The sequence below is a fragment of the Musa acuminata genome, chromosome BXJ1-4, assembly GCF_036884655.1.
Source record: "Musa acuminata AAA Group cultivar baxijiao chromosome BXJ1-4, Cavendish_Baxijiao_AAA, whole genome shotgun sequence".
Lineage (NCBI taxonomy): Eukaryota > Viridiplantae > Streptophyta > Magnoliopsida > Zingiberales > Musaceae > Musa > Musa acuminata.
This window is the reverse complement of record NC_088330.1, coordinates 25,613,382-25,627,863: the sequence shown is the minus strand read 5'-3', so window position 1 is coordinate 25,627,863 and position 14,482 is coordinate 25,613,382. Positions and strand designations below refer to the sequence as shown.

At 32.9% G+C, this 14,482-nt stretch overlaps 1 protein-coding gene across 1 annotated transcript; it reads right to left on the bottom strand.

The window, feature by feature from the left end:
- Positions 1–4,594: 4,594 nt before the first annotated feature.
- LOC135672479 (heavy metal-associated isoprenylated plant protein 4-like) lies at positions 4,595–5,678 on the bottom strand. Its single transcript, XM_065180956.1, has 4 exons — positions 5,513–5,678; positions 5,205–5,386; positions 5,041–5,125; positions 4,595–4,969 (listed from the first exon to the last, which is right to left on the bottom strand). The coding sequence occupies exons 1-4, from the start codon at positions 5,616–5,618 to the stop codon at positions 4,659–4,661; spliced, it is 684 nt and encodes a 227-aa protein (XP_065037028.1). The 5' UTR covers positions 5,619–5,678; the 3' UTR covers positions 4,595–4,658.
- Between the last annotated feature and the right edge of the window lie 8,804 nt (positions 5,679–14,482).

The following is a 14,482-nucleotide window of genomic DNA, read 5'->3' as shown; positions in this document are numbered from 1 at the left end:
TAGATTGGACCGCAATAATCCAATAGCAATTGTGTCGATCGGATGAAATAACATACATCTGTGTCGAGAGATAGATTAGTAACATCAACATAAGTAGGTTTTAAACAAAGAGATACATCAAATAATCAAGGATCGTTGAGACATATCAAATAACCGAGGATCATTCAAGAAATTTATATTAGTGTCATCTCCAATTTGTTTGAAGAAACTATGTTGCAACTCACTCATAGCTATATTAAATAGTTTGCAACCCCCCAGCTAGCTTTATTTAAAGTTGATGTTGTTTAAGGATAGATAGGATTATATTTGGCATGCATAATTTTGGATCAAAGGCACTGATCATTGTTTAAATAACAAAGGACTCTATAGGTTCTTGAAGAGAAAATTTAAATAAATTTAACTATTGAATTCTAAGGCCCTCTAAGTCTTTATTATTAGTAACAATGCCTCAATTAATATAGTGCAACCCTTTTTATTTTATATTATTATGTTGTATAAAGTTTTTAATTAAAATCTTAATTTTATATAAAATTTAAACCGACATCCATGTCACATTAAGTATATGTAAAGGTATGGAGTTGAAAACTGATTTAATTAGGACTATCCAACTAGCTTGAGAAAGATAATTTTGTTGCCAATGTACTAATTTAGATCAAATTTTATTAAGGATAACATCAGAAGGTAATATTCTCGAAGAAATTATGGTTCTTAAGTATTTAAATGGGAAATCCTCTTGTATAAGAGAGTAGATATTATTTTTTATAGGCCTTGTAGTTGATTTATGAAAATAAATTTTGGGGAAATTGATTTTTTTTATTTGTTAAGATCTCATAGGTGAAGAAGATGGAGTTGATACTTTGAATAGATTTTTTATTAGCTTGAAAGCATAGTTAGATATCATTAATAAATATTATATTACTAACATGACAATTAGGACCAAAGTGAAAAGGTGTTAGTTTTGTTTGAGATGTTGCTTGATTTCAAACATAAGGGTTTTAGCTACTAGGATAAATAGATAGAGGGATAATGGGTCTTCCTATCTTAAAATTTGACCACTAATAAGGCATTAAAAGAAAGAAGAGGAAATACATGTATAAACGCAATGGATAAATTTAGGTGAAATATTCATTAAAGTAAAAAGTTGTGCAATGGAATGACAACAAAGTCTATCAGAATTATGGATGCTTCACCCAAAAATAAAAACCGATTGTTCGCCCCTAATGAGGTACTTAAGAAAAGGTTTGAGCCAATTTATCCTCACAAACTGAAGACTTTAGAAAGGATTCAATAGTTAACATCAGATAATGCAATAAGATATAAATGATTTATAGTAGATGAGTTTTTAACTTTAGGTATAAAAGTTAGGAAAGTCTAGTTTAGCTAGAAGGAATATAATTGTGATCAAGATACCAATTGAAAGCATCATGGAGGGGCAATAATGTTCAATAATATCTATTGAATTCCCCAGTAAACCCATTAGACCCTAGGCTTCTTTCAATAAGGGTCAAAGGTGGAATCAGATTAGAATGTGTATTTAGTTTTTGAAAAGAAAGCTAGTGGGTGATTAATAGCTCCAAAGATTAATATAATGATTGTTAAAGGATAATGATATATCATTTGTATCCACAATTACATAGAGGTTATTGTCATTAATGCTCATAATAAAATTTCACCTTACATGGTAAGTCAATAGATTATAGAAGTATTTTACATTTATATACTCCTCATTAGTCTATTCATATTTAGCTTTAGCCCATCATTTGAGATTTATTTATTTTTAAAAAAAATAATGAAGATTATAAAGATATTTAAGTTGAAAAGGTCTCGGTCACTAGGATTAGAAATATCTAGAAAGGCTTCTAAAGTGGTTATGGATTCATTAGTAGATTTCAATCTATATTTTAACACTCACATTGTTTATTTTAATTGGATAAAACATATCTAGTTTTACATAAATTATGATAAAAATTATTAAGTGAATTATGTTAGGATCGAGTCGGTACTAAAAGAGGGGTGAATTAGTGCGTACGTAAAATTATGTTGAGTCAGAAAACTTCGTACGGTAAAATCGTATCAAAAAGTGTTTAACTTTAAAATTATTCCTAAGAGTGTGCTGCTAAAGTAACGAGAAAGTAAAGCAATTACAAAGTAAGTAAATGATACTGAAGAAAGAAAACACACTAATTTATAATGGTTCGATCGTTATGACCTACATCAACTTCTGATTCCTCTTCCGTCGAAGCCATCGGCATCCACTAACGGCCTTTCTTCAATGGGTGAAGACCAACTACCCTTATAATTCTATTCTCCTTCTGACAAGCTCAGGATAGAATCTTTATATCCCCACTCTCTCCTCTCTTAAACAGAAATTAATACTTAGACTAGAGGAGGAAAATTCTAATAAGATTACAATAGAGTTTTTTCTTATTTTTATTCTCAGTTCTTGTGTTGTCTAAGCAGGATGAGAGGATATTTATAGGTCCCAAATGGATTAAACTTGGAGCCAAAAAGTGTCTCATCCTCGATTTTTGGGTATTGGTGGTTCCACCGCTTGTGCTAGGTGGTACTACTATCTACAACACTGACACTGGGCGGTATCACCACCCAGATTGATGGTACCACCACTTGACATAGTCTGGGAGATTGTGTTTGAGTAGTATCATCACCCATACTAACGATACCACCACCTGACACTGGGCGATACCATTGCCTAGTTTGATGGTACTATCGCCTAACATAGTCTCGGAGACTATGCCTTGGAGACTAAGCTTCTAGCGGTGCCACCGCCTGGACCAACGGTGCCACCGCCTAACCCAACTTTTGGGTCACTGAATGAGCATTTCTCTTTACCCAAAACATCCCTAATTCGGGTTCAGTTAGCCCTAATTGAGTTGGTTTAATTACATTCGAAACCAACTCAATTAGAATTAAAACTACTTCGATCTAGACAATTATTACAAAGCATTAATCATATGTTGTCCAACATATCATTGGTTTATTCGGTGCTTCATCCAATCCTTTGGTGCATCATCCTCTCCTTTGGTGTATTGCTCTATCGGCATGTTGCCTTCTAGCAATATTCGATCTCCTTGGTGCAATGTTTGATCTACTTTGCCCGATGCCCGAACTCATGGCATAAAGCCTTCTACCGATACATCAACCGATCCTCCGGCTCAACATCAAATCTTCTGACATGTTCCACTTCGGCCCAACATTGATTCTTCCTGCATCACTCAAAACATATATTAGATCATAAACTCATCAATCAATCCATTTCATCGTCGATATCCATCCGAGATTCAATAAATTCCTATTTTGATTAAAGGAAGAGGCCTAAACAATGTTAACTAAGTTATTTATTTTAGGATAATTAGTCCATAAGTTTTGAAATCAAGAAAGCTTGGCCGAAGGTAAATTAGACAAAACCGAATTAATTTTTAAAGGAGCATGATTTGAAAATTAACTAGGTCAATGATAAACAGAAGAATTAAAAAAAGACTACATCCAAATAGTATTATAAAAAATTCGATCAAAAATGTGTATTTAGAACCAAAAAACCACTAATTAATTAAATTGGAATATTTAATAATATCTCAAAAATAACATATAGAGATATTAGCATTAAAAGGATAATCCATAATATAATTAAAATCACCCAAAAGACACCAAGGTAAATCTAAAAAATTTAACTCAAAGTCTAGACCATAAATGATTCCACAATGAAGTGAATTACTAACATAAATATCAATTACCAACCATGGTTTAGAAGAAAATTTTATAACTAGCTGAAGAAACTGAGTTCGAGTAGATATCACCTAGACTTGAAATTTTGGGTAAAACCATGCTCATAAGATATCTCCTGAAGCTCCAATTGCTGGCTGCAAGGCATTGCGCCAATTCATACCGAAGGTTTTAATAAATTTATATGATTGATCAACAGTGACAAGATTAGTGTCAGACAATAGATTCTATGGACATAAGTGAGGAAATCATGAATCAACTTCCTCCTTCTAATTCTACAGTTCTAGCTAAATAATATCATTAACAGAATACAAAGAAAATGGAAGAAGGATTCCAAAAAGGGCATAAAATCAAGTTTAAAATGCTAGATTCAAAACCAAATAGGTTTTTTTTTTGAGTTTTTTCTTACCTTTAATGGCCTCATTTATTACTTTCAAGTTTACAAGGATGTTATTTCTTATGGAACCATGCTTTGGATAGTTAAATCTTTATCTTTCTATATCAAGTAGTCTCCGAGAAGGTCGCTATCTTCGAAAGAATGAGTAGAGGTGGGGGATGGATAAATTATGAGATTTAAGGTTAGAAAGAACATTTTTAGCTTTTGTCAGAGAGAATAAAACTGTGGAAAGGGGAACGAGGGATGGCAAGTATAGCTAAAGAAGGGATACGAGGTAAAGCATCTATCACAAGTGCTTTGTGGGAGAAAGATTTGATGTGTTCAAATATTGATTTGCGTAGAAGATTACCAAAATTTATTATGGTGATAGGTGGCTCATACTACTGTTATAATTTTATTTTTGACAATTTCAAACAAAAAATCGCCTTGAGCTTCAAAAAATATGTTTAATCTGTTCACATTTAAACATAGCAAAAGGACATATTTTTGGGTCATCTCAGCCATCATCAGTCCAATCAATCTACATCACAGAACAAGCATTTGGATCCTCATCGGAAAACCACTGAGGTGCATGTGTACAGTGGATGAAGTAGGGAACAACTACATCTTTCGTCTTCAGCTCCTCTTTCTTTTCGACTGTCAACTCTTCTTTGCCATCTTTCACTTCAAGCTTAATCTTCTTCTCCTCCACCTTTTTCTCGACTTTTTGCGGTACAATCTCCGCGTGTTTGCGTGCTTTCTTGCGAATGTGTTTGATCAGTTCTTCTTCCTTTATCGTGCCGACAATGGTGCAAGTCTGCGCTGCTCGGTTGGTTTCAACCTTGTGAATCTCTGTGTTATCAACGAACAAACCGATCAAAATGCAATTCTTATGGTGAGTTACTAAACAAGGGTTTGTATACCTTTGTGTTTAAGCAACATCAACTTCAGGTCATTTTCACAATTCGCGCAGTGCAGGTGAACTTTGATGACTGTCGTCTTTATAACCTGATGAAGCATTAGAAGATTAACTGTTAGTGTGCACACATCAACGTCTTAAAAGGCTTCATCTCTACAGAGAGCTTACTTCTTTCTTCTCTTCCTTCTTTTCTGGTGGCTTTACTTCTTTCGGCTTGGGCTTGGGGGATATCAACTCAACCTTCTTTCTGGTCTTCCTCTCAACTCGTTCTTGAACCTGTTTTACGTCGAAGTTGCTGCCTTTTACAATGACTTTTCCGCTGGACACATTTATATCCACCTTTTGTACTCCTTTTCCACCAATAAAACCAATTAATTCTACTTGATGATAATTGATATCGTTTATGATCACACACATGCAAGTGCAAGCTAAACCACCACCAAGCAATCCAAACAAAAGAAGATAGAGAAGCTAACCTGCGTTCCGAATGATGTGCTTCTCGACGGCACGCGCGCATTCTCCGCAATGGATATGGACTTTGTATTCTGCAACAATCACTTCTTCGGTTTTCTTCTCAACCATGTTAACCGGAACAAAGAAGGAAGACAATGCAAGAAATTGAAAGCATGCCAAATAGTAGAAGATCTCTGTAGCTTTTACATGAATCCTGTATGTGGAAAGTGAGGCAAAGATCCAAAAACCTTCTTTGTTGGGTTGAGGTTGGTGGGATTTGTTGAGGGTGGTTCACTTGCTGTGGATAAGTTGCAGGATGGCATTGGGATTCTCTGCGGAAGAGCACCTAATTTAGACTATGTATCCTGTAACTTGAAACAGACTCCCACCTAACTTGGAACTATGAGCCGTACTGTACGTTTTATATCTAAGTCTCATTCATAGTATATCTGCAGGTCACCCAAGAAAACCACAATATTAGCAGACGAGAATACATTCATGGCAGCGATTTATATGATTCAATCAACTAAAAGAAAAAAAAAAAGAGTAAATATGTAAATTCTGAAACTAGCTAGAATAAAGAACATAATTGTTGTCTAACCTAGTTCTTATAAACGAGGTCAATTACAAAACATCATATGTCAATTTCAATACAACGCATTCAATATCATCCAAGAAAATACAATATTGGTGGATTTATTGCGTATGTTTGGAAATCAATTGTAAAGGTCTAGGATTGATCCGACTCATCGCAATTTGCACATGCCCAAAATTAGACGAGGTTGGAAGCAGAGAGTTGATATAAATGAAAGATAAGAAATCATATGAATATATATTAAAGAAGAAGGCATGTCTATTATTTTAATTTTTTTCAACCATTGAATTTATCATTTACCATTATTTTTACAATATTTGCCTTTAAGAAGATATGTAATGCTAAAATCTGAAATCAAATAATAATATATCTAAATTTACGATACATGCCTTTTGAATAATGTTCAAAAAATATTTTCTTTGATCTACAATCATTCTGTAATCAGATTTGAAAACTAAGGTGACTACAACAAGAACTAAACTTACTTTCTCATCTCTTTCTATCCTTCATAAGATCACTATGAGCGATGAATTTGTAATCTCTCAATCATCATGTATATATACCTCCATATATCCGCATCCACATATTCAATTATTTTATTTTATATTTATAGTCTTTAGGAGGTTCTATCTATTTATAGGTAAGAGCAAAGAGTTTAGAATAAATAATTAGGAGAGTCCCTCCAATTAAAATTTTCTCCTAAGGAATTCTATCATAATTTAACTTTATTTCTATTAGCTAATAATCATAATTAGAATCCAATCATATTCATACTGTATCTTACCTAATTAGATAGGACCATATAATCAAATATTTTTGTAATTGGCTCATTAATTGATAAGATACATAATTATTTAAAATAAATAAAATAAATAAAATAAATTTATTTGAAAATAATTTTACCTAACTAGATTCTATTTTTTTTAAAAATCATTTAGACATGCATGAATTTTTAAAAAATAGCCCAATAAATCTAATAAATATAATAATGCTATATTAAGTTTGACTAGTAAAGTGAGACATAGTTGTTATGTGTCATCAATATCATACTTTCTTTTATGTATCATAATATTGTTAGTCCCCCCAAAAATAATACAAAATGACTTCTATAATTTATCTTGTTAAGACAATCGTATCATCACATTCAACTATAATATGTATATATATAAATATGAATAGGATAGTAAAAATAAATAATTTTAAGTATATAAGCAAGAATGTCAATTATTATGTCTACCCAAATATGCATCACTATATTTTTTATAGGTTGCTCATAAATCTAATCATAAAAATATATTCTTTTAGACACTTTAGACTATAAATCCAAGTGAATGGATATGTAATCAATATAATAAAATTTAAGTTATTAGTTGACATTAATTATTTCTAAATATTTTTCTCTAACCATCAAGTACTTTATACTATGATGCATACAGTTATAATAGTGCTTGTCATTCTTAGATAAGAAAATTAATACGATATGGTATAAAGTATATTTAGTGATTTGACAATTGAGTTTGACCATGGCAAGTCCTAAGATAAAAATTTTTCAATCATAAAGCTTGATTATTGGTCTCAAAGCATGCCACAAAATCAACTTCTACTATTAATAATATAATAAGATATTACTTTATATTTTTTCCTATATATTATTCCTCCGATTGATATGTTGTTAAGAGTTCAAAGTCATCATCACTTGAGCTTTCGCTCGAGTGTTCTTCTTGAGTTCGAAGTGTCAAATCCTTCATATTCTTTGGAATGTTATTCTTAAGTTCGTCATGTTCATCATGTGCCTTGCACATCATTTTATATGTCATCAATGAACCAATAAATTCTTCTAGAGGAAAATTATTTAAGTTCTTTGTCTCTTGTATTATAGTTACTTTCGGATCCCAACTCTTTAGAAGGGATCTTAAAATCTTGTTAACAAGTTCAAAATTCGAAAAACTTTTATCAAGTGCTTTTAAACTATTGTTGACATCCGTAAAATGGGTGTATATGTTAACAATAGTTTCGCTTGATTTCATATGAAACAACTCGAAATCATGCATCAAAAGATTAATTTTAGAGTCTTTAACTCTACTAGTATCTCCGTGTATTATTTCAAGTGTATGACAAATATCATAAGCCATTTCGCAAATAGAAACTCGATTGAATTCATTTTTATCTGAGGCACAAAATAGAGTGTTGAAAGCTCTAGCATTTAAAGAAAACATTTTCTTCTTTAAATCAATCCATTCATTCATTGGTCTAGAGGGTTTTTGAAAGCTATTTTTAATAATACTCCACAAACTTAAATCTAAAGAAAGCAAGAAAACTCTCATTCAAGTTTTCCAATATATATAGTCCATCCCATTGAATATAAGAGGATGAATAATAGATTGACCATCTTGAAAGTCAAAAAGAGTTATTTCTCTTAGGTGTTAAACTAAATGAGAAAAACGTAGCTCTAATACCAACTGTTAGGATCAAGAATGACACTAAGAGTGGGGGGTGAATTAGTGCAGTAGATAAAAATAATAAATTTAATCGAATTTCAAAAAACTTCATGCGAAACTCTTAGTTCGACGTAAACCGTTTTGAAAAGACGTTTGATTCGAATAAGTTTATGAGTGAGTATAGATGAGAGGATTGGATAGTTTACAATGAAGTAAAGTAGAATCCATGTATTGAGATAAGTGATGTAGGACTAACTACGATTGTAAGAAAGGCAAAATGATTGAGGAAGAATCAAATTTGGGCCGGAGTCAATGGTTGAGCATTAGGCCAGATGAATCAGGGGATACATCGAAGGATCAAACGATGCAATGAAAGCTTGCTGGAAGTTCACCAAAAGCTCACTGGAAGTTCGCTAGGAGTTCGTCGAAAGCTCGCCGGAAGATCGTTGGGGGTTCGTCGGAAGTTTATTGAGAGTTTGGTTGAACGATTGACATGTCGATAACTTAGATTGCTTGTATTACAATTATTTTAGCCTTAACTATCATAGCTAGAACTTTAATTTAAGTTAGTTTTGGGAGAAATCTTACTAACTCAATTAGGGGCCAATTGGGCCTTTAATAGGGCTGAATTATTGGTAAATCTAGGGGTGACATCATATGCGTAACAGAAGAATATTAAAAATAAAATCTTCAATTTCCCAAAGATGTATTCGTCGTCAAGTGAAGATTAGTGTACAAAAAAATCATGAAACTTAAAACTGCATATATTAAAGCTTGTGTTACATAGGGAGATCGTATATCTCTAAATTCTTGCAGATCTCTAGAAGAGGGCGAAGGAGGTTAAGTTTTATCCTCTCTGGCGGTGATCCACATAGTAGGGCTGCAACGATACTCCTCAAAACTCCAAGCCTACTATCTGAGGAGGAGAAGGGGAGGAGAATAGGAGAGGCAACCCAAAAAAGACTCTAGCCTAGAAACTATTTATTCTCTTATATTTATAGAGGTCCCCTATTAACTTAATCCTAATGGATCCTACCATATTGGGTATTGGATCCCATCTAAATACCCAAGCCTCTTAGATTAGTGGATCTCTATTCAATAATCTCTCATTGGCTTTTATTGGATCTCATCCATAGGATCCAATAATTCAAGAGCTTATTGGATATCTAATAAGATAAGGGCTTCAACGGATATCTCATATCTGAACCTCTATATATCGTAATGCCTGCCATATATGTATGATTCTCTAGGCTCAATATCGAGCTGGCCATGAGTCATACCTATTAGAACTCCTTCTAGCTCAGTAAATTATTATCTCTATAATAATTCACTTGACTCATCGACTATGGATGTACTAGGCCACTATGCCACAGTCCCCAAACGATATAGGAGAATTCAATCCATTGGACATGTCTGTCCTTAATTACTGTGGACCTATAGTCCCTCATCTATCTAATATCTCAGAGATCTATGTTAGGCATAGTGTTGTCAGACCCATATGGTTTCTACTCGAGTCTTGCTCTAATCAGATTCTTCCGGAAAACTCTTTTTCTTCTAATCCGAATGACCCTTGCCAGGGATTTGTCTGAGTAAGAACACATGAGATATTTCTCTCATGACACCGAGAGTGGATGATCCTCTATCGATACTCAATAGCCCTCGTAAGATTGGCTACCACTCCCGATGACTGGTTGTGCTAGATCTGGAATCTCTAGACCTATAAGTCCGATATCAAAAAATAAAGTACTCATATAGGACATCTTTGGTGTCTCAAGTCTAAGGACCATATACACCATTGGGACTACAGAATCACTGTCTGATAATAAATCATCATCAACCATCCAACATTCCGTAAGCAAATCAATCAGTGAACTCATTTCCTAATGAGCACCTATACTATATCCCTAGTGTCCCCGCATAAGCAGTTATGAGACCAACTGCATCCACCATATGAATGGGTATATAGCACACTAGTTTATCCAGTTTTCTCGATGTCCCTCTCAAGTAACCTATGACCGGGATTATTTAAGATCTGTGTTTAAAGACGAATCGGTCTCATTATCGTGATCTCATCACGATTCGATTCTCATTGCACAGATCCATGAACATTACAATATATTCAAGCAACATGCAATATAAAGTGATAAAATATCAAATAATAATAACAAGCAAAAAGACTACGTGTCAAGTCACACATGTCATCACTGACGTGATTGGCTTGCAGGACACCTATGACTAGCATGAATTGGGCCGGTTGAATGGCCCATTCAGCCACTTGGAGCCACGTCAAGTGGTGGCATTGCCCAGACTGAGTGGTGGAACCGCCCAAATTGGACGATGGTACCACCGATAGTTAATGCTGCCAGGTAGTAGTACCGCTCTGTCAAACGATGGTACAGCTAGAACCCAGTCTATGAGGCTCTATCAAGTGATCGTACTACCTAGTGTCAGTCTACAAGCTATGGTACTACCCAATAATGATGATGGTACCATCCAATAATAGTGGTGGTATCATCAATACTCCAAAAACTAGGGATAAGATAATTTTTTGCTCCATTTTTGAAGCCATTGGAGCCTATAAATAGTCACTCTTTCCTATATGAAAGAGCACAAAAATGTGAAAAAAAGTCTTGAGATTTTAGGGTGTGAAAGTGTTAAAAAAGTGCTAAGTGTTCTCCTCCTTTTTCTTTAGCTTTGTAATCATTTTAAGATAGGTGTAAGGCTTATAAAAAGGTTATCTCCTAAGCCTACAAAAAGGAGAAAGAATTATAAGAGGGTAGTTGGTCTTCGCCCATCGGAGGAAGACCATTAGTGGACATCAATAGTCTCAATGGAGGAGGAATCGGGAGTGGACATAGGTCACGAGACTTAACTACTATAAAATTGGTGTGCCTTATCTTCTTTACTATTTACTTATTTTGTAATTACTTTACATCTTCACCACTCTCCTATGAATATCTTTAAGTTAGAACGTCTTTCCAATATGGTTTTATCATATTAATTTTTACGATCGGTGTAATTCTCCAAAAACATTAATTTGCCCCCCCCCCCCTATTAGTGTCGACTTGATCCTAACACTATTATCGTAACTTTTGACACTATAATTCTAGACTCTAATAGTGCTACTACCACAAAATTTAATATTTGGTTAGTACTACCGCCACTATAGGTGATATTATTGTCAGAAAGCCAAACAAGCATTAAATAGTACTTGTCAGTTAACTCAAGCGACACTATCGCCTAGACCTTATGGTACCACCTAGGCCTACTTTAAGACATATGTTTAGTCTTTTAATAAGCCCAATTCAGCCCAGCTTTAAGCCTAATGGTTTTCTTGATACGTTGATATTGTTTTAAGTTAATACTAACTCAAATTGACCTAAAATAATCTCAATAAAGACTTTAATAAATCAACCACATATCTGATATATTTACAAAGCTTTCAGCATATTGTTCTACACTTTCTTCAAACCTCTAGTATATTGCTTTTTCCTTCAATATATCACTCATTTTACTGGCATGTCAACTTTCTCATGACATTCAATCTTTAAGCACAATATATGATCCTTTTGGCATGATACTTGAGCCTATAGAATAAAGTTTGATCTTTGCACGTCAACCAATCATTCAGCTCGACGTCTAATTTTCGATATGATATTTTTTTGACATAATGTCTTGCTCTTTTGCTCAATAATTGGCCTTTTAGTAATATAAGTCCATGATCAAAGTATTTCCTGTATCACTTATCTCAAAAATATATTAGTCTAATAAACTCATTAATTAATTTCATCATTAAAATATAAAATTTAATAATCTCTTCCTTTTTAATGATGATAACCAATTGATGATGGAGCCTTAACCAAACTCCTCTTGTCTATACACCATCTTAAAATATAATGAATTCAAATTCAGAATAATAATCTTTTAGTGTTAGTTTTGAATTTAAGTTGAAATAATTTTGATCATAAATCTTAGTGATTTTTAATAATAAAAATTAAAAGCATAATTTTAGTTCATAAAGCATCATCATAAGTTAAAAACATCGTACCTTAAACATACCATAACAACATTTTTTTTTGTTCAACATTAAAGGACAAAGTATAGTACTACTTCTTCAAAGATAAAGATGGACATAATTATTACTTTTCCCTCTTTGTTATCAAGAAAAAAAAGAAATATATAATCTACTCAAGTAATGGCAATCCAAAATATCTAAATAAAGTATAAAAATATGCATTGAAGGTATCAAGACACTGATGAATATACTACATCTTAGTCAAAATCTAGACTTGGTGAAGCTCAAGACGATCCAATCAAGCTGCTATAATCTTATAAGATGAAGAAGGTGCCAAATCCACTAGAGGTCTTGCCTTAAGGAGATTAGTAAGAGGAGAAAGACTACCCTTATGTATAAGTGTGTCTGGTATAGGCTCGAGTAGAGAAAAATCAATTCTTCTAGGAAATCTAGTTCATATTCTATTAATTGTAATGCACCTCAATCTTCTCAATAGATTTCTATTAATGATATTGAATTTATCTAGTTTTATGATTTCTTCATCTAGTGAGATGGCTATGTTGTGTGCATGTAAAAATCTAGTAATCAAGCTTCCATATGGAAGCATCATATCCTTCTTAGATATATCAATCATATTTTGACGTATGAGGAAACCAAATCAATAATCACGTCTTGTCATAATCCAATATATGATATCTATTTCTAAAATATTAACTTCATTAAGATTATATTGTTTAGAAAGTAAAATACTAATTAAGATATGATGAAGTAATTTAGTGTTAAATGGTAAAAGATACTCATAACTCTTTAGGACAATAGATAGGTTAGAGTTTCTAAAAATAATGCTAGTGACCTCATGATATTTGACCATAATGGACTCGATGTCCTATTATTGAAAAAAAATAACCTTCTCTTTTTCAGTAATGCCTATGATATCCTAAAAAGATAAGTGGTTATTCTATCATTTTCATCTACATGTAAATTATTTGTAAAATATTCTAACTAGTCTTCGTAGATAAGTTTACTAATTTAAAGAATAGTAAGAACATTTAAATTAGCAAACTATTAGATTGTTTCTAGTGCACTCAAATCTTCTAGGTCTATATACTTTTCTTTGTAAACAATCTTATATTCAAATATTAAAAATGTTAGGACATGTTCATAGGAATCAAATAAGATAGTGTCATTGGTTTCATATATTCTTCTATTTCCTTTATCCTTTGAGGATATTCTAGGTATCATGAAGATTATAATATATATTATAAAAATAAAAATAAGAATAAATTTTAAATTGATAATAAGACGAGGATTTAGAGGTTATCCTTTTAGTCTAGCCTTTTGTCAACTTAAGTCTCTTTGTTGATCACTAAGAAGATTGATTGAGTCCTAGGCTTTAGGTAAGTAAAGAGGAAGAAGAGATCTTGAGGAGAGATTAGGGGAGGTTTAGAGGAGAGATTTTGAGGAGGAAGAGGGTGAAAGAGGATTATGGGGGAGGTTTAAAGGAGGAAGAAGAGGGTTAGAGTGAGAGATCGACTAGGGAGAGGAGATGAGTTTAGAGAGGGTTTAGGTGATTCTACCACTAGCCTTAAAATTAAATCGGGTTGAATCGAATTGATGGTGGTAGTACGACTAGCTTTGGCGATGCTACTATTACTTAGTAGAGAGTACTAGCGATAGTATTGTTAGTCTAGTGGTACTATCACCAGGCAATTTTATTTTGGGACTCTCACATAATAATATCAAAATTTATTTATTCAAGTTTAACATGCCTAATTCCCTTCTAATAAAATCAAATTGTTTCTTATTCAATAGTTGAGTGAAAATATCCACTAGTTGATATCCTATGTTAATGAAATCCAAAGATATATCATGATTATTTATATGATTTCTAATGAAATGATGTTTAATATTAATGTACTTGGTTCAAGAATGTTGAATAAGGTTT

Coding starts and splice junctions, on each gene's coding strand:
- LOC135672479 (XM_065180956.1), bottom strand. CDS start 5,618: ATGGTTGAGAAGAAAACCGAAGAAGTGATTGTTGCAGAATACAAAGTC. Junction 5,387..5,512: donor GCACATCATTCGGAACGCAG/GTTAGCTTCTCT, acceptor TTGGTGGAAAAG/GAGTACAAAAGGTGGATATA. Junction 5,126..5,204: donor AGAAGGAAGAGAAGAAAGAA/GTAAGCTCTCTG, acceptor ATGCTTCATCAG/GTTATAAAGACGACAGTCAT.